General features: G+C 40.0%; 1 protein-coding gene across 17 annotated transcripts in view; it reads left to right on the top strand.

Annotated features, from left to right (window-relative positions):
* EFCAB7 (EF-hand calcium binding domain 7) overlaps nucleotides 1–22,849 on the top strand; it is a 53,291-nt gene extending 30,442 nt beyond the window's left edge. For 10 of the 17 annotated variants that reach the window (XM_089300529.1, XM_089300525.1, XM_089300527.1 and 7 more), the window contains 5 exons: nucleotides 1,398–1,531; nucleotides 7,478–7,626; nucleotides 14,086–14,295; nucleotides 19,332–19,439; nucleotides 21,477–21,891. In XM_089300529.1, coding sequence (XP_089156655.1) covers nucleotides 1,398–1,531; nucleotides 7,478–7,626; nucleotides 14,086–14,295; nucleotides 19,332–19,439; nucleotides 21,477–21,551 — 676 coding nt within the window. In that variant the 3' untranslated portion in view covers nucleotides 21,552–21,891. Of the gene's footprint in view, nucleotides 1–1,397; nucleotides 1,532–7,477; nucleotides 7,627–14,085; nucleotides 14,296–19,331; nucleotides 19,440–21,476 lie in introns of all 17 variants that reach the window. The other 7 variants (XM_070078358.2, XM_070078356.2, XM_089300530.1 and 4 more) reach the window with 2 other exon arrangements.
* Nucleotides 22,850–23,067: the final 218 nt, after the last annotated feature.

Genomic DNA, 23,067 nt, shown 5'->3' with positions numbered 1-23,067 from the left:
AACTATAGTTAATCGCAGTGTACTACATACATGAAAATTACTGAGAGGAGAATTTAAATGTTCTCCCCACAAAAATGTAAGTATGTGAGGTAACGAGTATGTTAATCAGCTTCATTAAATTAACTGCAGTGTATACATACATCAAAAAATCATGCTTAAATTCCACTCAACTTACTCACTAGGTGTCTGGCAGTGACCTTCAGAGATAGCACTGTGGCGTAGTTGATAAAGCCGCCACCTGCAATGCTGGCATCCCATATGGGCACCAGTCCGAGTCCTGGCTGTTCTACTTCCAATCCAGCACTCTGCTGATGTGCCTGGGAAAGCAGCAGAGGATGGCCTAAATGTGTGGGCCCCTGCACACACATGGGAGACCCAGGAGAAGTTACGGGTCATGACTATCAAAGTCATGATCTGCCCACCTCTCACCGTAGTGGGCATTTGGGGAGTGAACCAGAAAATGGAAGATCCCTTTCTCTGCCTCTCCCTATTTCTCCTTCCTCCCTCCATCCCACCCTCCCTTCCTTCCTCTCTCTCTCTCTCTGCCATTCAAATAAAATAAATAAGTCTTTTTTAACGTAACTTTCCATTCATAGGTCTAGAATTATCATTCATGTCTGGGTTTCATATATTTGGCAAATCCACTTTAGTCTCACTTCTGCTAATTTCCCCTCATTATATGCTGCCCTTAGAAATAGATCCCGCCTAGTAGCTCCGGCACACCGGGTTCTAGTCCCGGTCAGGGCGCCGGATTCTGTCCCGGTTGCCCCTCTTCCAGGCCAGCTCTCTGCTGTGGCCAGGGAGTGCAGTGGAGGATGGCCCAAGTGCCTGGGCCCTGCACCCCATGGGAGACCAGGAGGAAGCACCTGGCTCCTGCCTTCGGATCAGCGCAGTGCACCGGCCGCAGCGGCCATTGGAGGGTGAACCAACGGCAAAGGAAGACCTTTCTCTCTGTCTCTCTCTCTCTCTCACTGTCCACTCTGTCAAAGAAAAAAAAAAAAAAGAAAAGAAATAGATCCTACTATTGCTGTCTTAATTTTGACAACTGTCAAATACAAAATCCAAAACTTAGTTCTCCTGTGCCTTACATATACACAATAGGATGTGGCTGCAGGTGGGAAGAATGAAGAAAATAAGTTGGAGAAATGTTAAAGGAAGAAGGGGAGTTACTGTGAATTGAGTTCCACTATGTTCATTCAGTGGTTGCCTAGGAAGCCTGTTTTTCTCACATAATGTGGAACTGAGTCAAAATTGTATATGGGTAATATTAACTTTATTGTCCATAAAAGTTGTTTAATCTATGATATTACTTTGTTTTGGAAGTTATCCTCATAGAGATTTTCTTCAGTTTAGCTGTCTTAGAGACAAAAAATAATTTGCTATTTTGATCATTTTAGGTCAGCTTTATCAGATATATTTGAAGTAATTGATTTAGATGGAAATGGTCTTCTTAGCCTTGAAGAATATAATTTTTTTGAATTGAGAGCAAGTGGTGAGAAATGTGATGAAGATGCTTGGGCTGTGTGCAGAGGTAAGCACTTTTCTTTTTTTTAATGTGTAAAAATTATATTTATATATATAATATACATATGTATTTCACCCTTTGATTCCTAAGAAATAAGAAGTCAAACTTCTCTGTGGAATATTATTATTGCATTTAGATTAGATTAAAAGGGTTAGCATGTTTGTAGACTTAAAACATAAATATTTATTTTCCTTAAACTGATAGCTGGCCTAATACTTAAGTTAAAAGAAAATGTGAATTGGAGCTGGTGTTGTGGTGTAGTGGGTTAAGCTGCCACCTGCAATGCCAGCATCCCATTTGGGTGCTGGTTTGAGTCCTGGCTGCTCCACTTGTGATCCAGTAATGTACCTGGGAAAGCAGCGGCAGATGACCCAGTCCTTGGGTCCCTGCCACCCCCATGGGAGACCCAGATGAACCTCCTGGCTCCTGGCTCCTGGCTCCTGGCTTTGACCTGACCCAACCCTGGCTGTTGTAGCCATCTGGGGAGTGAACCAATGGATGAAAGATTCTCTCTCTCTCTCTATCTCTATCTCTATCTCTATCTCTATCTCTATCTCTATCTCTATCTCTATCTCTATCTCTCCTTCTCTCGCTATAACTCTGCCTTTCAAATAAACAAATAAGTCTTTTTAAAAAAAAAAGAAAGAAAGAAAATGTGAATTAATTATAATGTCAGTTTTCAGCCTGTACCCTTTGGGGCTCAGAAGATGAGGCAGTCCTAACTCTTGATACACTGGACCTAACATTGTCAGGAGAGGGCAGCAAAGGGCCAACAAGCTAGAGTTTTACTGAAAAATTAAGAGGTTTCCACGAAGTTGCTTATATATGTTAAGAATTCTTTAATGTTTTTTGTGTTTGATTTGAATTAAGGAAGTCCATCTATAGAGTTATTGCAGTCAAAAGTGCCAAGATGGACAAAGAATATCGCTAAGAATGAAGCAAAATTGATTGTCATTTAGGAAGTAAAATTGTGTATCTAAGCCAGGGACCAAAGGTCAAAGAGGGAAACCAGAAGGTTTCTCCAACTATGTATAGATCAGAGAACAAGAAGTATGAGGAAGCCAGACTGTGCTCAAGAGAGAGATTAACTCACAAATACTGTCATTGGAGTAGTAATGTATATTTCTAAAAACGGTTTAAGCTTGTCAGAGTCAGCCAACTAGAAGTCTGGTAAATCTGTTTATCTAAAGAGCAAGGAGGTTGGAAATACATTGTTAATATAAGGAATTCTTTTGTGTATCTCTTTTTAACTGAAAATTTAAATTTTATAAACAATAAGAAATATATAATATTCCTTTATAATATTACACTTTGATTAATAAGATTTATGATATACAATCATAACAGTAGTGATAAGATTTTTTTTTATTTGAAAGGCAGAGTGACAGAGGGAGAGACAGAAGAGATACTTACCATCTGCTGGTTCATTCCCCAAATGCCTGTAACAGCCGAGTCTGAGCCAGGCCAGAGCCAGGAACCTGGAATTTCATCTGCATTTCCCACATGAGTGGCAGAGACCCTAGTACTTGGGCTATTATCTACTGCCTTCCCAGTCACATTAGCAGGAAGCTAGATCAGAAGCAGAGCAGCCAGGACTTAAACCAGCCATCTAGGGGCTGGCGCTGTGGCATAGCAGGTAAAGCCGCCGCCTGCAGTGCCAGCATCCCATATGGGCGCCAGTTCAAGTCCTGGCTGCTCCACTTCTGAGCCAGCTCTCTGCTATGGCCTAGAAAAGCAGTGGAAGATGGCCCAAGTCCTTGGGCCCCTGCATCTGTGGGAGACCTGGAGGAAGTTCCTGGCTCCTGGCTTCAGATTGGCACAGCTCCAGTCATTGCAGCCATCTGGGGAGTGAACCAGTGGATGGAAGACCTCTCTCTCTGTCGCTCTCTGCCTCTCTGTAATTCTGCCTTTCAAATAAATAAATAAATCTTTAAGGAAAAACAAAACAAAACAAAACAAAACAGCCTTCTGATATGGGATGTGTGCATCCCAAGCAGTGGCTACTGGATAGATCCCACACTGATAGGATCTTTTTTTTTTTTAAGATATATTTATTTATTTGAAAGATAGAGTTACAGAGAGGCAGAGGCAGAGAGAGAGACAGAGAGGTCTTCCATCCATTGGTCACTCCCCAGTGGCCACAACTGCCAGAGCTGCGCCAATCCAAAGCCAGGAGCCAGGAGCTTCTTCCTGGTCTCCCAAGCAGGCCCAGGGGCCCAGGGACATGGGCCATCTTCTACTGCCACTTTCCCAGACTATAGCAGAGAGCTGGATCAGAAGTGGAGCAACCAAGACTCAATCAGGTGCCCATATGGGATGCCGGTACTGGAGGCAGTGGCTTTACCTGCTATGCCACAGCAAGGGCCCCCCAACAGGATCTTTTAATTTTATATGTGTTAGGACCAGAACACATTCCTTAAAAGTTAATCATAATTAGGATTTTCTTATGGTAAATTGTTGGTAAGTAAGATTCTATTTTAAAAACTTAATTCTGTAGACCAATATTAAGTTTACAGGAAAAAATTGAATAGAAAACACAGAGATCACCCATATACCTATCCTTCTCTTTCCTGCCAATTATTAACATGTTACATCAGTATGGCACATTGGTACAATTGGTGAACTAAATATTGATACATTATTAGCTAAAGTACATAGTTTATTTTAGGATTCACTATTAGCATTCAATCTTGGGGCTGACATTGTGGTGTAGCAGGTAAAGTCACCACCTGCAATGCTGGCATCCTTTATTGGTGCTCATTTGAGTCCCAGCTGCTCTACTTCTGATCCATCTCCCTTCTAATGTGCCTGGGAAAATAGCAGAGGACTGCCCAAGTGCTTGGGCCCCTGCACCCATGTGGGATACTTGGAAGAAGCTCCTGGTTCCTGGCTTTAGCCTGCCTGGCCCAACCCTGGCCATTGCAGGCATTTGGAGAACAAACCAGGAGATAAGACCTCTGTGTCTCTCCATCTCTCTTTGGCTCTGCAAATAAACAAAATAAAAATTTAAAAAAAAATTCAGTCTTGTACAGTTCTATGGGTTTTGACAATTATGTAATATTATGTATCTACCATTACAGTGCCATACAGAATAGCTCCATTGCCCTAAAAAGCCTCTGTGTTTCGGTTATTCATTTGTCTTTTCCTTCCCTCTAACATTCAGCGACCTGTGATGTCTATAATTTTACTTATATCCTAAAGCTGGATTCACACAGTGTATGCATTTAAGTTTTAACTCAATTCATTTAAACAACTCAATTTTGTGGTGAAACTCATTTAGCTTTGAAAGAACTGGCAAACTATCTTCTGAAGTGGCTATACCATTTTGAATTCCCACATCAATGAATTAAAATTTCTATTGCATTACACTTTTAGTAGCATTTGGTATTGTAAATTTTTTGGATTTTAGCCTTCCAAATAGGTGTAATATCTCTCATTGCGGTCTTAATTTGCAGCTCCCTAATGACACACAATGTTGAGCATCTTTTCGTATGCTTATTTGCCATCTTCTGTATTTCTTCTTTTGTGAGATGACTGTTCAGACATTTTGCCAGTTTTTAATTGGGATGTTTGTTTTCTTGAGCTTCAACAGTTTGTTTTATATTTTGAATGCAAATCTTTTTTTCATATTATAGTTTGCAAGTATTTTTTTCAAGCATGCGGCTTGTAATTTTCATTCTCTTAATGTTCCTCACAGTAGTTTTTAATTTTAATGAAGTTCTACTTATCAATTTTTTTGTCTTATAGATCATACTTTTGGTTTGTATACTTTTAGTGTTATATCTAAAAACTCATCACAAAGCCAAGTTTGCTTAGATTTTCTCTTAAATTATCTCTAGATTTTTTAGTTTAGTGTTTTACGTTTGAGTCTGTGACCCATTTTGAGTTAATTTTGTTGAAAGAGTAGTCTGTGTCTAGATTTGTCCATTTTGCATGTGGAATTATTTCAGAGTATCATTTCTCCCGTGAACTGTCTTTGCTCCTTTGTTAAATGTCTTGAATATATTTGTGTGGGTCTGTTTTGTGGGCTCTGTATTCTGTTCCATTAACTGTCAGTGCTTTCACCATCACCACACTGTCTTGATTATGGTAGGTTTGTATTAAGTCTTGAACTCAGGTGTTAATAAGCTTTTTAAAAATTAATGAGGATCGGCCGGCGCTGCGGCTCACTAGGCTAATCCTCCACCTGTGGCACTGGCACACCAGGTTCTAGTCCCAGATGGGGCCCCGGATTCTGTCCCAGTTGCTCCTCTTCCAGTCCAGCTATCTGCTGTGGCCCAGGAAGGCAGTGGAGGATGGCCCAAGTGCTTGGGCCCTGCACCCGCATGGGAGACCAGGAAGAGGCACCTGGCTCCTGGTTTTGGATCAGTGCAGCGCGCCGACTGTAGCAGCCATTTGGGAGGTGAATTAATGGAAGGAAGACCTTTCTCTCTCTCTCTCTCTCTCTCTCTCTCTAACTCTGTGAAAAAAAAATTAATGAGGCTCTAGAATTTTAAGTTTAAAAGTAAACTGGTTATTGACAGTCTGTAACACAGAACCTAGACACAATTTTCTAAAGTAATGATTTCTTTGTATTGTATATCAAATATTATTTTTTTTCATCTAGCTTTAATACTAGTGATTCCAGCTTCCATTTAGGTAGCTACCATTTCTTGCTGTGATATAATTTAATCTGCATTTGTTTTTTGTTTTTCTTTTTCCTTGCAAAAGTTATGAATCACTTTCAACCCTAAACATTTTAATGTATTAATCAGCTGACAAATTTTGGACAGGTATTTCTCTTTCAGAATATCGCATACAAAAAGAAGCAGTATCTCAAGTAAGAAAATCTCTTTCCCTTGGGTACATTACAGACAGAAGTTGAAAAATAAAACACTTCTTGTAGGACAGTTAACAAAGTTTAAGCATCTATTGTAAGTGGATGTTTATTATCTAGGTTATAGATAAATCCAGGGATTGCATATTTCTAAATACTTCTAGGTGAATTTAATGTTGTTCCTCACAACCAATGGTAAATGGGTATAATTAGAATTACCTGTGTAAATGTGATTGACTCTTGAACTCTGGGGTATTCCCAAAGTCTAACAGTCTTTTAAGGACCAGGGAACAGAGGAATTAGGCAGATAGTAGTCTCAAATATAACCCTATCCACATCCACCTTTTTCAAAATCCAGTAGTTTTAAGTTATTATATCTAATTTATACAGGTTCTACTTGTTTTAAGTGGCAAATATACATGAATCATTTTAATTTTTGAAATGTATATAATTATATACTTAATTGAGCAGGTAAGCTAGAATTTACTCAGAAAAAATTACACTTTCCGGGCCGGCGCCGCGGCTCACTAGGCTAATCCTCCGCCTAGCGGCGCCGGCACACCGGGTTCTAGTCCCGGTCGGGGCGCCGGATTCTGTCCCGGTTGCCCCTCTTCCAGGCCAGTTCTCTGCTGTGGCCAGGGAGTACAGTGGAGGATGGCTCAGGTGCTTGGGCCCTGCACCCCATGGGAGACCAGGAAAAGCACCTGGCTCCTGGCTCCTGCCATCGGATCAGCGCGGTGCGCTAGCCGCAGCGCACCGGTTGCGGCAGCCATTGGAGGGTGAACCAACAGCAAAGGAAGACCTTTCTGTCTGTCTCTCTCTCTCACTGTCCACTCTGCCTGTCAAAAAATAAATAAATAAATAAATTACACTTTCCTCTAATTTAGGATGTTTATATTATTGATAAGTTCAGAATTTGTTGAGAAACTAAATGTGTACTGTGACAGTAGCTATGCTAACTTGTCAGGAATTAGAAGTGTAGCTCACAAGCATGTTTGGAGCGATTCTTAATTTACTTTTATTCTGCTTACAGATTCATAAAGCCACCTTTAAAATAAGCACTTATAAATTATAATACATAGACATTTTATTAACCATATAAATGTTTAATTATGTAAGAAACTTTTGGTTAACAGAGAATTTTGATACGAAGAAGAATGAATTAACAAGACAAGGATTTATGGAATTGAATATGATGGAAGCCAGCGATCAAGGCGGAGATCCTCGTGACCTTTGGGTGATTCTGCACTCGATGGGCTACAATAAAGCTCTGGAGCTGACAGAGGTGTGGCTTCCTTGTTTCCAGTGGGTGTAGTGTACATGGTATTTTACCCCCTTAACATTTTCCTGATACGTGATTTTTTGAATTAGGCTCTCAAATTCTTCAATTTCAGTAGTATATTAATGAGTACTGAGTGGAACAGCATATTTCTGTCAGTTTATGCAAGTTACTATTCTCACTTCACAGTTACTGTCAACATCTCAGTTATTCAGAGACAAAAGAATGTGTGCATATTATATTCAGGCAAAAACTGATGATTTTGAAAACTATACTCTTTAAGTGGAGATAGCTGTTTGAGTTACTAAAGGCTCACTTAAATGGGAAACTCTGTCCTAAAAGAACATTTCTCTTAGAATGAGGAGAATGTATCCATATGAGAATTTGGAATTCTGATCTTTTTATAAGTGGTATATTTGTTAATATTTGTAAAACACTTGGACAGTGGCTAGCTCATACAAAGCACTGTGTATGCTCTTAGCTATTAATGATTATTTATTTACATGATAGGTACAGAAGTCAAATGACTTGTGATAAGCTAGAGATAATAAAAATTAGACTTTATTCTTCAATTCCATATTTGTGCTTCATATTTAAATGACAGAATTCAGTGTTTCAGGAGGTAGATATGTTTACACAGTGTGCCTGTGTATTATAACAGCACATGATACTCAATAAATAGGTACAGTGTTTATGTCAGTTAAAAATTTTTAAATTGTTTAAGAAATACATAAAATTTAAGTTTTGTTTTCAAGCTGTATGTTAGATAACAATATATGAGTATTTTAAGAATATACTTTTTTTTTAAGATTTATTTATTTCTTTGAAAGGCAGAATTACAGAGAGAGAGAGAGGAAAGAGAGAGAGAGAGGGCTCTTTGTTCCACTGGTTCATTCCCCAAATGGCCACAACAGCTGGAGCTGGGCGATCTGAAGCCAGGAGCCTGGAGCTTCTTCTAGGTTTCCCATGTGGGTGCAGGGGCTCAAGAACTTCAGCCATCTTCCACTGCTTTCCCAGGCCATAGCAGAGAGCTGGATTGGAAGTGGAGCACCTGGGACTCAAACCAGTGCCCATATGGGATGCTGGCACTACAGGCGGTGGCTTTACCTGCTACGCCACAGTGCTGGCCCCAGAATATACTATCCTTAAAAATACTGTCCTTTTCCATATAAAAATCAATTTAAGAGGGCAGTTCTGTCATCAATAAGTTTTTTAAGTTTAAGATTCATTGATAGCCTGGTTTAATTTCTGGTTTTGACATTCAGCAACCCTCATAAACCTGTTTTCTGAGAAGTTGTTTCTATTTTTATTTTTGCTATTTGTATTAATAGGAGGTGAATAGTTATAATAACTCTTTCTATCCTACTTTAACCTAACATTGAGTGAACTCCACATTCTAACCATGCTATAAAATCAGCTTTTAACTAATGAACAGTACTGATTCTGCTATACATGCTTCACTTAATAAAGAAATTAGTTAAGAGCTATGTAAGACTTTTTTTTAAAGTTTTATTTTATTTATTTGAAAGAGTTACAGAGAGAGGTAGAGCCAGAGAGAGAGAGAGAGAGAGAGAGAGGTCTTCCATCTGCTGGCCCACTGCCCAGATGACCTAATAGCCAAAACTGAGCTAATCCGAAGCCTGGAGCCAGGAGCTTCTTCTGGGTCTCCCACATGGGTGCAGGGGCCCAAGGACTTGAGCCATCTTCTACTGCTTTCCCAGGCCATAGCAGAGAACTGGATAGGAAATGGAGCAGCCGGGACTTGAACCAGCATCCATATGGGATGCCAGCACTTCAGGCCACACTTTAACCCACTGCGCCACAGCGCCAGCCCCTATTTAAGACTTTTTATAGTATTTGCTGATGTCATTTACCTTTGAAGTCATAAGGCAGAATTCTGAGGTAATTTTTTAATTTAAATTTTATTTATATATTGAGTAGGTAATATGCTCAGATATAGTCTCTGTATAAGGTAGAATACCCATTGATATAAGATTTAGGAAAGACAGAGTTCAGTAATTGTCTAGCTTTTAAAAGCATAAATGAGCTAATCCTCCACCTTGCGGCGCCGGCACACCGGGTTCTAGTCCCGGTCGGGGCGCCGGATTCTGTCCCGGTTGCCCCTCTTCCAGGCCAGCTCTCTGCTATGGCCAGGGAGTGCAGTGGAGGATGGCCCAGGTGCTTGGGCCCTGCACCCCATGGGAGACCAGGAAAAGCACCTGGATCCTGGCTCCTGCCATCGGATCAGCGTGGTGCGCTGGCTGCAGCGGCGGCCATTGGAGGGTGAACCAACGGCAAAAGGAAGACCTTTCTCTCTCTGTCTCTCTCTCTCACTGTCCACTCTGCCTGTCAAAAAAAAAAAAAAAAAAAAAAGCATAAATGAGTTGACAACATTTGAAAAAGCATGGTTACTCAGGGAATACTGTTGATTGGTTGGCACTTGATTGGTATATTTATTAATGTGATTTTGTCCTTGATTGCCTGTCTTTCAAAGGTGAGGAGCATTGATAGTTCATTTAGGTGGGATTGTTCCTGACTGGTTGAACAGATTTAGAACCAGATCCGATGGTTCTAAATACAAAGAATAATCAGTTTTTTTCCAAAGTTTGTGAGAATTTTTTTAAAGATTAATTTATATATTTGAAAGGCAAAGTTACAGAGAGAGGAGGAGAGAGAGATAGTGAATGAGATCTATCTGCTGATTCACTCCACAAATGGCCGGATCTGTGCCTGGCCAAAGGCAGGAGCCAGGAATCCCATCTGCTGCTTTCCTAGGTGCATTAGCAGGGAGCTGGGTCAGAAGTGGAGCAGCCAGAACTCTAATGGATTCTCATATGACATGCTGGCATTGCAGGCACACTTAACCTGCTGCATCATAGCACCAGCCCCAAAACAGAAATCTCTGCTGATGCTTCTCTAAATCAACTTCAGATTTTATTTCGCCAAAGTTTTACCATCACTGCCTGTGAATATATTCATTTATTCAACAAGTACTTACTGAATACCTACTATATGATAAATCTGTAAGAGGCACTGAGTAGATGAAAAGATATGAGGGGAATCTTAGAAGTGGAGAGAACATTACAAGTAGAGAGGCCTCACATAGGAAAGAGCGTCCTTTGACCTGGGATCTGAAAGTTCAGTGCAATTAGAACACAGTAAAACAGGAGACTGTGTTGGATAAAGAGTCAAATACTACTGTGTGCAATACATTGTAGGTTGTAAAGACTAAAAGTACACATTGGAAAAGTTCAGATCCAAATGCAGAGATATCCTTGGATATTAGATTGTTTTTAATGGATAAAAATGGCCTCAATTTAACATTTATTACCCCCATCATGATGATGTAGGATATGTAGACAAAAGCTTTTTATTAACTACATGGAAAGATAAACACTGTCATAATTCATGTTACCCAAAAGGGACAAAAACAAGACTAAATTCCCCTGAAGAAGAAAAATTTCATACCTATGAAAAAGACAATACTAATTTTAAAGAATCTATTCACTTAAAAGCATTCAGAATGTCAATGAAACAGCTGAAATTTTTTTTTGCAATTACAGAGTGCTTTCAATTAACAGAAAACATTTCGTGTAAGTTACATCAGAGGCAACTGAAGATGAAAAAACTCCCATCCCCATATATAATTAAATTGTGCTGTACACCAAGAACATGCTTTAAATTTCCATGCAAATCTACAACCGCATACTGTACCAGAGCAGGGTTAGTGACTATTGAAAATACCACCACACCAGGAAAGGGCTATCTAAAAACACAGTGACAAAAAAAAAAGACATTGTACAGTTTAAAACAGATCTCACATAGCCTTAAATTTCCAGTTTTTGCTTTAAAAAGAGTGAGTTGTGTCCAGGGGATTAAATACTTTATAGACAATAAAAAAACCCTACACTAGAACCAACATATTCATCATCATCTTCATCTTCTTCATCTTCCACCTCCTTCTCATCTTCTTTATCTTCCTCAGCTAAGGTGTTTTTAGATTGTTTGAATTGTGAACTTATTATCAACATCTAATTTTTTTCTAAATCACTTCTACTTTATTATTAGTGTGTACCTTATTATTAGGTGTTAGTCTTTCACTGTGCCTAATTTTTAAATTGAATCTTAGGCATCTATGTGTAGATACAACAGTACTTACAGGGTTTGGTATATGGGGCTTTCAGACATCCATTGGAGGTCCAGGAACGTGTCTCTCTTGGATAACGGGGGACCACTGTAATTCAGTACAATTCTGACATAATCTACCTAGAGAGAGCCTCAGATCCCACATGTTAAGGGCTCAGTCCCACAAAATCTCCCTCACATGAAACACCAACATGCATATCCCTCTGTTTCTGACCAGCTGTAGACAGAAATTCCCAAACCATGGGTCTGGCACTGTGATGTAGCAGGTAAAGCTGCTGCCTGCAGTGCTGGCATCCCATTTGGGTACCTATTGGAGTCCTGGCTGCTCTACCTCTGATCCAGCTCCCTGCTAATGTGCCTAGGAAAGCAGCAGAGGACAGCCCAAGTGCTTGGGCCCATGTGGGAGAAACTCCTGGCCCTAGCTTCAGACTGGCCCAGCATTGGCCATTGCATCCATTTGGGAGTAGACTCCCAGTGGATGGAAGATCTCTCTCCCTCTCTATCTCTAACTCTGCCTCTCAAACAAATAAAATAAATCCTAAAAAAAGATGAAGAAGTTCTCATACCTCACATCCTCTGGCTTGATAATTTGCCGGGATGGCTCACAGAACCCAGGGAAATGCTTTACTTGTGTTAGCCAATATATCACACAGGATATTGATGGTCAGCCAGGTAAAGAAATGCATGGGTTAGGCTGGAGGCATGGGAGGCCCAAGAGTTTCCATGCCCTCTGTGAACCCACCAGCCTCTCAGAACCTCCACGGGTCCAGCAGTCCCGCTCGTCTGATCTCAGGGTTGAAAGTTTTTATAGACTGTGTTTTCCAGACCCTTCCCTCTACCTGGAAGTCAGTGAATAAGCTGGGAGTTGCAGCCTCTAATCACTTGGTCTTTCAGATAACCAGCCTTATCTCAACATCCAATTCTATATTATTTATTGTTTCAATTGTAAATATAATAATTCAATTTTTAAAATACTTTTATTTATTTATTTGAGAGGCAGAGTTACAGAGAGAGGTTCACTCCCCAAGTGGCCGCAATAGCTGAAGCTGGGCCAATCTGAAGCTGGGAACCAAGAGCTTCTTCCAGGTTTCTCACTTGGACCATCTTCCACTGCTTTCCCAGGACATAAGCAGAGAGCTGGGTAGGAAGAAGAGCAGCCAGGACACCAGCTGGCACCCATATGAGATGTCAGCACCATAGGCGGAGGCTTAATATACTATGCCACAGCGCTGGCCCAAACATAATTTCTATAGAACCCTTTGATTAATTCTTTCTGTAAGCTTAAAGTTATAAAAAAAGTTAAATAACATGATACTAGTTAGCATTGAACCAAATGGAGAGATGGTATTATGGCCTAAAGGAGATATTTCTGATTTGCTAGAGGTTATAATTTTCTATAAACATTATCAGTTAATATGTTACCAAAAAAAGTTTTGTGCTTTTAAATTTCTTAATCATAATGCTAATGTTTTCCTCTAAAAGTATATCAGAGAGACAAGTCAGAAGGTATGGTATATTTTCTTCAAGCACAAAATAAACATATCAGTTTTTTTTTATAAAGATTTTACATTTATTTTCCTTGATAGTCAGAGTTACACAGAGATAGGAGAGGCAGAGAGAGAGAGAGGTCTTCCACCCGCTGATTCACTCCCCAGATGGCCACAATGGCTGGAGCTGCGCCAATCCGAAGCCAGGAGCCAGGATCTTCTTCCTGGTCTCCCATGTGGCTGCAGGGGCCCAAGGACTTGAGCCATCTTCTACTGCTATCCCAGGCCATAGCAGAGACTAGGTCGGAAGTGGTGCAGCTGGGACTCAAACCGGCACCCATATGGGATGCCGGTGCTTCAGGCCAGGGTGTTAACCCACTGCACTACAGTACCAGCCCCAAAATAAACATATTAATAATAATTTATTTTGGGGGCCAGTACTGTGGCCTAGTCGCAGCCACCACCTGTGACACTGGCATACCATATGAGTGCCAGTTTGAAGACCAGCTGCTCCACTTCCAATTGAGCTCCCTGCTAATGATCCTGGAAAAACAGCAGAATATGGCCCAGATGCTTGGGCCTCTGCCACCCACGTGGGAGATCCAGATGGAGTTCCTGGCTCCTGGCTGCTGGCCTGGCTCAATCCTGGCCTTTGAGGCCATTTGGAGAGTGAACCAGCAGATGGAAGATCTCTCTCTGTCTCTCTTTGCCTTTCCCTCTCTATCTGTAACTCTGCCTTTCAAATAATTAAATAAATAAATATTTAACCAAATAAATAATTTTCAGTTCTACCACAAGGCTAAACCAAGGTTCGCTTTCTCTTCCCTTTCAGGCTTGTCCATTTGTCATCAATATTCATGCAGAAAAGTGCAAGCCAAGAATTAAAGCTGTCTGTATGGAGGCATGCAATGGGCAACTTGAGAAGACCATTTGTAAATATGTTCTTACCAACGGCAATGCCAAATCAATGGATGGCTATGAGAATATAATCATATATACTTACAAACATGACAGCTGGATAACTTCTGTTATTGAAAATAAGGTATAAGTTATAAGATAATTCTTCCTATTTTACTGTGAACCCACTATTATGTTAGTCTTCTCCTTTACTCTGTTATTATACAGTAATTAAATATCCCATTATACTAATAATCCTTATAATAGGTGATTATTCATTCTCCTCAGGTTTCAAATTAAATTGGGCATGATAATTCTTATCTGATTTTTAAAGCCTTGAAATCATTGTTGTTCCTCTTAGACTATAAAAATTAAATATTTAGAAATCAGTGAAGTACAGAATAATCTGGTGCTGGGTATTTTGTCTCATTTGTTGGTGAAAGTCTTCACATATACATAGCAATTTTAAATAATAAACATCATGATTTAAGGATATAAACAAAGAAGAAAACTTTTTACATTAACTTTTAACAGAGATCCTTTAGATTATCATAATTTTATCTAGCTAAATTTATTCTGTAGAAAACATACTTTTTTTCAAGGTAATTATTTCTAGTTTGGCCATCTTTTCTGCTACAAGTTGAATATCCCTTATCTAAAATTCTTGGGACCAGAAACATTTCAGATTTGGGATATTTTTCATATGTGGGGGTATTTTGCTTATACATAATGAAATATCTTGGGGATGGGGCTCAAGTCCAAATGTAGAATTCACTTATGTTTCATATGAATTTTGTTGACATATTATGTCAGTACGTTTTTTTTTTTTTTGGACAGGCAGAGTGGACAGTGAGAGAGAGAGACAGAAAGGTCTTCCTCACTCTCCAATGGCCGCTGTGGCCAGTGCGCTGCAGCCAGCGCACGACGCTGATCCGAAGCCAGGAGCCAGATGTTTCTCCTGGTCTCCCATGCGGGTGCAGGGCCCAGTGACTTGCATCCTCCACTGCACTCCCAGGCCACAGCAGAAAGCTGGACTGACAGAGGGGCAACCGGGACAGAATCCGGCGCCCCAACTGGGACTAGAACCCGGGTTGCTGGTGCCACAGGCAGAGGATTAGCCTACTGAGCCGCAACGCCGGCCAGTACTTTTTTTTTTTTTTAAGATTTATTTATTTATTTGAGAAGTAGAGTTACAGACAATGAGAGGGAGAGACAGAGAGAAAGGTCTTCCTTCCGCTCATTCACTCCTCAAATGGCTGCCACAGCCGGAGCTGTGCCGATCTGAAGCCAGGAGCTAGGAGTTTCTTCCGGGTCTCCCACGTGGGTACAAGGGCCCAAGCTCCTGGGCCATCTTCTACTACTTTCCCAAGCCATAGCAGAGAGCTAGATTGGAAGCGGAGCAACCGGGACTAGAACCAGCACCCACATGGGATGCTGGTACTGCAGGCAGAGACTTAATCCACTACGCCGCAGCACCGCCCCATCAGTACTTTTATTCAGTATTTTTAGTGCACCTACATTTTGACTCCAACTGTTACATGAGGTCAGGTGTGGATTTTCCACTTAAGGTATCAAGTCAGTGATCAAAAAGTTTCAGATTTTGGAGCCTTTCAGATTTTGAATTTTTGGATTAGGGATGTTCAACCTGTATTGATATTACAGGTCAAGAGAGTACATGCATGAATTTTTTTTAAAAATTTATTTGAGAGGCAGAGAAAGAGAACTCCCAACCCCTGATTCACTCTCCAAATGCCTACAGTGGCCACTTACCAGAACTGAAGCTGGGAGTCTGTAATTCAGTTCAGGTCTCCCATGTGGGTAGGTGGCAGGAATCTACCTACTTGAGCCATCATCATAACCTCCCTTGGGTGTCCATCAACAGGAAGCTGGAGTCAGAAGCCAGAGCCAGGTATCAAACCTAGGCTCTCTGATGTAGGAGGTAGATGTCTTAAATTTGGGCCAGCACTGTGGCGTAGCAGGTAGGACTGCTCTGCAGCTCCACCATCACATCTGGATGTTGGTTCAAGTCCTGGCTGCTCCACTTCTGATGCAGCTCTCTGCTATGGCCTGGGAAAGCAGTGAAAGATGGCCCAAGTGCTTGGGCCCTGCACCCACATGGGAGACCCATGGAAGAAGCTCCTGGCTCCTGGCTTTAGATTGCCCCAACTCCAGCTGTTATGACCATTTGGGAAGTGAACCAGCAGATGGAAGACCTCTCTTTCTCTCTTTGCCTCTCCTTCTCTCTCTGTGTAACTTTGACTTTCAAATAAATAAATCTTTTTAAAAAATTGTAGGCTAGATGCCTACCCCTGCATAAATTTTTAGTCAGTCATATTCAGTTCTCCAGAAATTATAAATTTTTATAAAATCATAAACAGGATTTTGGCTTATTTCTTTCAGTCTGTGGATGAGACTTATTTTTATGCCTCCTATAAATTTGTGGTAAGTACTTAAGGTTTGGCTGAATTTTGAGTTAATGTTATATAACCAAATCTCTTAGTCATAATAGAAGCCAACCTTAAAACATGACACATGGTTTCTGCTTTTGAGGAATTTATGAGCTAGTTGAAAAGACAAAATTAATATTCTCAAAAGTGATCAGAGAATAATTAACTGAATTTAAATAGTATTATTCCTGTATGTAGTAGTTTCTTCTATTTGTATCTCTAGTAGATGCTGTTAGTTTGAATCTTAAAACTTGGGGAAGGATTTGTGATGGTGAAGAAGGGGCTGTGGTGGGGGATTTCAGGATGATTAGGATTTATGCACATAGAGACAGCCTTTAGAAGTAGGAGAAATAGTATAAAAAGAAACATGGGGAAGATCAGTATGAAGTAACTTCCTTGTAGCAGCAGAAAACTTTATTTGGAGTATTAGGAAGGTAAATGCATAGTTAAAACTAATCCAGATTATCTATGTTATCTTGAAACCAAGATGGAGGCATTTGGATTTGATTAAGTAAACTAGGGTCTTCCCCTAATAGATTGTAATATGCCCATGGGTCATACAGCTTTGAAAGGTGATTCTTTTTTTTTTTTTTTAAGATTTATTGATTAATTGATTTGAAAGAGTTTCAGAGAAGAGGGGAAGAGACACGCAGAGAGAGATACTCCATTCTCTGGTTTACTTCCCAGATGGCTGCAACAACCACGGCTGGGCCAGCCAAAGGCAGAAGCTTCATCTGGGTCTCCCACATGGGTCGTAGGGGCCCAAACATTTAGGCCATCTTCCTCTGTTTTTCCCAGGCCATTGGCCGGGATCTGGATCAGAAGTAGAACAGCTGGGACATGAACCGGCATCCATGTGGGATGCTGGCATCACAGGCAGCAGCTTTACCCACTACGCCCCAACACCAGTCCCAGAAGGTGATTCTTAAGATCTAGCCTGCTTGCCTGTCTGACTCTGTGTTTTCTTAGAATTAAAAGTAGATGGAGGTAGGTGGCATCTGGCTTAGCTGTTAAGATGCCTGTTGGGTTGTCCACATTCCACATCAGAGTACTTGGGTTTGAGTTCTGACTCAGCTCCCAGTTCCATCTTCCTGCCAATGCAGAATGTGGGAGACAACAGGTGATGGCTCTAGTGGGAGTCCCTGTCACCCACATGGGAGACCTGGATTGAATTCTTGGCTTTGGTTCAGACCATTGCAGGCAACCATGTGGACATTTGAGGAATGAACCAGAGGATGGGAGCTCTTCCTTTCTTTGTCTTGGTCTCTATCTTTCTCTCTTTGAGTCCCTATCTCTGCCTCTCAAAAAAAAAAAAAAAAAAAAAAGAGTTTGTAGAAAAATCATTCCCTTACCCCAATCCCTCTGTTCTGTCACCTGTCATGTTGCAATCCTCTATCACCTTCTTTTCCCTCAAAGAAATTTTATTTAAAATTTATTTGACAGGTAGAGTTACAGATAGTGAGAGAGAAAAACAGAGAAAGGTCCTCCTTCCGTTGGTTTACTCCCCCAAATGGTCGCAATGGCCGGCACTGCGCCAATCCAAAGCCAGGAGCCAGGTGACTCCTCCTGGTCTCCCACGCGGGTGCAGGAGCCCAAGCACCTGGGCCATCCTCCACTGCCCTCCCGGGCCACAGCAGAGAGCTGGACTGGAAGAGGAGCAACTGGGACTAGAACCTGGCGCCCATATGGGTTCTGGCACCGCAGGCGGAGGATTAACCAAGTGAGCAATGGTGCCCGCCCCTCCCTCAAAGAAATTAAATAAACTTCCTTCATCAAAATGTGCTGATAATATTAACATTTTAGAACCGTCCATGTGACAAGAATTTTTATATATTAGTGTGTTTTCTATTTTTAGCAACCCTTTAAGGTAAATACTATCCCTATTTTATACACAGGAAACCAAAGCACAGGGAGACTAGATAACTTGCAAAAAGTCACACATACAAAACATTATACTGCCCTTCATAGTCATTTGGGAGTGATTGTAGGTTCTTTACCAGGGGAATATTTTGACTCCTGCATTTCTCCCATTTTTCATCTTCATTCTATTTTCTCTTGCTTCTTGTCCACTCAAGAAACCATTATTTATTATTGTCACTTCTTGCAAACATTCTTTCTTGAAATTCCAGTCTGAGCTAATGTTCATCTTTTATGTTTAATGGTTCCCTATTATAAAATTGAATGGTGTTTTGTAATTGTCATTTTGTCTATCTCCCCTAGATTGTGAGCTAGCTCATTAGAGTCTTTTATCTCAGTGTCTCTGGACTCTAGAGAACAGTGCCCAAAACATCATTGATACTAAGTAAATCACCTTTATCAAATGAGCAGATGAGTAATACATTTAAATGGATGTTTCAGGCATTTTGTTTGGGAGGTAGAATCAGAATTAATGGAGGGTAGAAACATTAGAGGTTCAGCAAAAGAAATAAAGATTATTACCTTAGTAAGACAAGGGTAAGATAATGTGGCCCAGCATATATCAATAATGGCCTAAGGATCAAGACTAAGGTCACATTTAGAATAAAAAAAATATTTAGAAGAAAAGTTTATTGGCAACAGATAGAAATGAGATGAATGAGAAAAAGATGCAGATACAAAGATGAGAGAAGGAGCCAGTATATATGAGTTTGTAACGGGCCATATGATCTTAACAGGATTCTAGGATTATTTGAGGTTTATTTTTGTTTCTATTTATTAAAGAAATGACTGGTAACTTATGAAATCTTTTTTTTAGTCAGATAATAAACTGATTATTCATGTCAACAATGAACTAAGTAAAAACTGTGTGAACAACAAAGGACTCAACACATATGTAGTAGAAGTGGCACCAAAATCTACAATGGTAATGTATTATTTTCTAATTAAAACTTTTTGTTTTATGTCTGAATGTTTGTTTTAATGCTATGAATAAACATGTAGAAAGGAACTGAAGTTGAAGATTTATTAAAAGTATGATATTCATATCAGTGTTATTCTGTACTCAGAGATAAGAGACTTTGGTTTTAATCTAATTCTGCCACTATTTGGTTGAATGACTAAGGAAAGGTCATTTAACCTCTCTGTCCCAGTCCCTTTACACGTGATACATGTGTAGTATCATTAGTTTTAGACACTTATCAAGGTTAATGTAAAGATAAAAAATAAAGTGATATACATAAAAGCATTTTAGAACACCATATAGAAGTGCAAAGTAGTGTTAATAATAATAGGAATTTAAATTTTTTGAATTTTTAAAATTTATTTGAGAGACAGTGAGGAAGAAACAGAGAGCTGCCATTCCCAAATGTCTGTAATGGCTGGGGCTGAAGCCAGGATCTGAGTAATCCAGGTAACCCAACTTGATTACCTGAGCTGTCACTGCTGCCTCACAGAGTCTGCATTAGCTGGAAGCAGAATCAGGAGCCAGAGCTGGGAATCAAACCTACGTCCTCTAATGTAGTATGCGGACATCTTAACTATCGTCTTAACAGCTAGGCTAAGCTCTTGTCCCCCAACCATAGATTTTTTATTTATTTAAGAAAGAGAAAGAGAGAAGAATCTTTTTTATTTTTAAATATTTATTTATTTGAAAGGCAGAGTTAGAGAGAGAGAGATCTTCCATCTGTTGGTTCACTTCCCCAAATGGCTGCAACAGCCAGAGTTATCCCAGACCGAAGCCAGGAGACAGGAGCTTCTTCCGGTCTCCCATGTGGGTGCAGGAGCCCAGGGACTTGGGCCATCTTCCAACACTTTCTCAGACACATTAACATGGAGCTGGATTGGAAGTAGAGCCGCCAGGAATCGAATTGGTACTCATATGGGATACCAGTGCTGCAGGCAGTGGCTTAACCTTCTACTCCACAGCATGGGCCCCCAGAGAAGAACCTTGATAAATGAAAATATTTTATCTATATTATTCAGACTGCCTAAGTTAATTTGAAAGAGAAAATACCCCTGGATTTTAGATAAACAATTAAGTCAAGAGTCTAGTTCTGGTATTAGCAGAACTCTGGGATTCTAATTTAGCCAGAAACAGGGACAGATCAATAGACTGTCCCCTCCCCATTCCACTGCCCCCCACCTCACCTCAGGATCTGGTGAAGAGAAAAAGGAAGAAGCTTTATATTCTTACCCGTTCTTTCTCCACACTGTCCATAGAATTCTAATACATTCTAGAACAGGATAAATAGAGATTATTCTTTGTTTCTCAAATTAAGAGTACAGAAAATAGGGGCCGGCATTGTGGCATAGTGGGTAAAGCCACCACTTGTATAATTGGCATCCAATATGGGCACCAGTTCAAGTCCCTGCTGTTCTACTTCTGATCCAGCTCCCTGCTAATGCTCTTGGGAAAGCAGCAGAAGATGGCCCAAGTGCTTGGGCCCCTGCACCCACGTGGGAGACTCAGAAGCTTCTGGCTTCTGGCTTCGGTTGGCCCAGCCCCTGCCATTGCAGCCATTTGGGGAGTGAACCAGCAAATGGAAGATTTCTGTCTCCTTCTCTCCCTCTCTTTCTGTATCTGTGCCTTTCAAATAAATAAATAAATAATCTTTAAAACAACAACAATAACAAAACAAAGTAAAAAACTGGAAAACATTATAGAAAACGCTCTAGGATTAGTAAGGAAAGATATTTACTTCACTTTCTATCACCCTCCTTTACCCATATTCTTATACTCCAGCTAACAACTACTATATCGGGGTAGGATTTACACTGGATTATCCTGTTAAACCTCAGATCATATATCATATACTGCCAGCCCTTGCTAAGGACAAATATTATTGAATTTTATCTGTAGAAGAATTTTTTTAAATTTAAGGCCTAGAAATATTGGTCCTAGTGAAAAATTAGCCAAAAAACCCAGTATGTAAAAGTAAAAGCTTTCTATTTTTATATGCAGGTTTGTCAACATGTAATGCCTCTGAATGAACGACAAGAATGGATATATCATTGTGTGTATTCCCTTATATCTTAAATAATTCCACCTGGAACTATCTAAATAAGAATAATTACTTCAGATTTACTCTATATATTGATCAAGTAAATGCTAATCAATTTTACTGATGTATGTAATAATTAACTAATTTATATGCATCTACATTTTATGTTCATGTTAGACATTTTTATTATTAAAATATAAATGTTTTTAATCTGTGACCTTCTTATTAATTTAGTGGTAACTCTAAGCATATTTTATTTATGATTAGTAAGTCAAAATAAAAATTAAAAAGTAATACTCAGTGAATTCTATAAAATATTGTATATTTTTGGTTTATCTTAATTAAAGAACCAAAATAAAATTCAATATAAAAATAGCCATTTGGTTTTCTAATCAGAAAAAATTGAAACAAAATTTGGAAAAATTCATCTTTATATTAAGAGGCCAAAATCTAATGAGAGTAGTTGAAATATTTTGTTCTTTTTATGAATTGACTTGTAGGTTGCTCTTAATTAATGTATTTTGAAATAATGGAAATTAAATCTATATAGCATTTAATGAAGCAGTAGAGGGCATGAAATTATATTAAGCGATTAAGAACTGAATGGCAATGTCATTAACAGAATACTTGGCTAGTAAATGTCAGCTTTTGAAATATGAGTACCATATGGCAGTGTGTTATTTTTGTACCCAGTACATGCTAGCACATAGTTTAAATGTCATTGGATTTTTGGCCCTTGATTTAGGTATCTATAAAATGGGTGGTTATTATCTAGCAGTTAAATTCTTTTTTTTTTTTTTTTTTTTTTTTTTTTTTGACAGGCAGAGTGGACAGTGAGAGAGAGAGACAGAGAGAAAGGTCTTCCTTTGCCGTTGGTTCACCCTCCAATGGCCGCCGCGGCCGGCGCGCTGCGGCCGGCGCACCGCGCTGATCCGACGGCAGGAGCCAGGAGCCAGGTGCTTTTCCTGGTCTCCCATGGGGTGCAGGGCCCAAGCACCTGGGCCATCCTCCACTGCACTCCCTGGCCACAGCAGAGAGCTGGCCTGGAAGAGGGGCAACCGGGACAGAATCCGGCGCCCCGACCGGGACTAGAACCCGGTGTGCCGGCGCCGCTAGGCGGAGGATTAGCCTAGTGAGCCGCGGCGCCGGCCAGCAGTTAAATTCTTTAGATAATATGTTTTAAAAAGAAATGGAATATGAAAACATTTCATTAATTGCCAAATGCTTTATAAATCTAATAAGTATGACCATATACTCTATTTCACCAGTTGTTGAGCTATAGGAAATTATCTCTATGATAATAAAAACATGTAATAAAGTTGTTATCTTTGTCCAGAGTTGTAAAGGTTCTTTTATAATGGGATATTGACGGGCTAACTTAAGCCATGTCTTTGGAACATGGAGATTTAAGAAAAAGAACAACAAGCACTTAAGCCTGGCCTTCCACCCCTATTAGCACTTGGACATACTAAGCCTTTTTCCTTCCCAGAACTCACTCATAAAATGATGGAAAAGCAACTGTCTTTTATCAATCACATTTAAACTTAGTAG

This window comes from Oryctolagus cuniculus, chromosome 7, assembly GCF_051225735.1.
Source record: "Oryctolagus cuniculus isolate XC-2025 breed Fujian yellow rabbit chromosome 7, ASM5122573v1, whole genome shotgun sequence".
NCBI lineage: Eukaryota > Metazoa > Chordata > Mammalia > Lagomorpha > Leporidae > Oryctolagus > Oryctolagus cuniculus.
The sequence above is the reverse complement of the archived record's forward strand: the minus strand, read 5'-3'. Positions and strand labels throughout refer to the sequence as shown.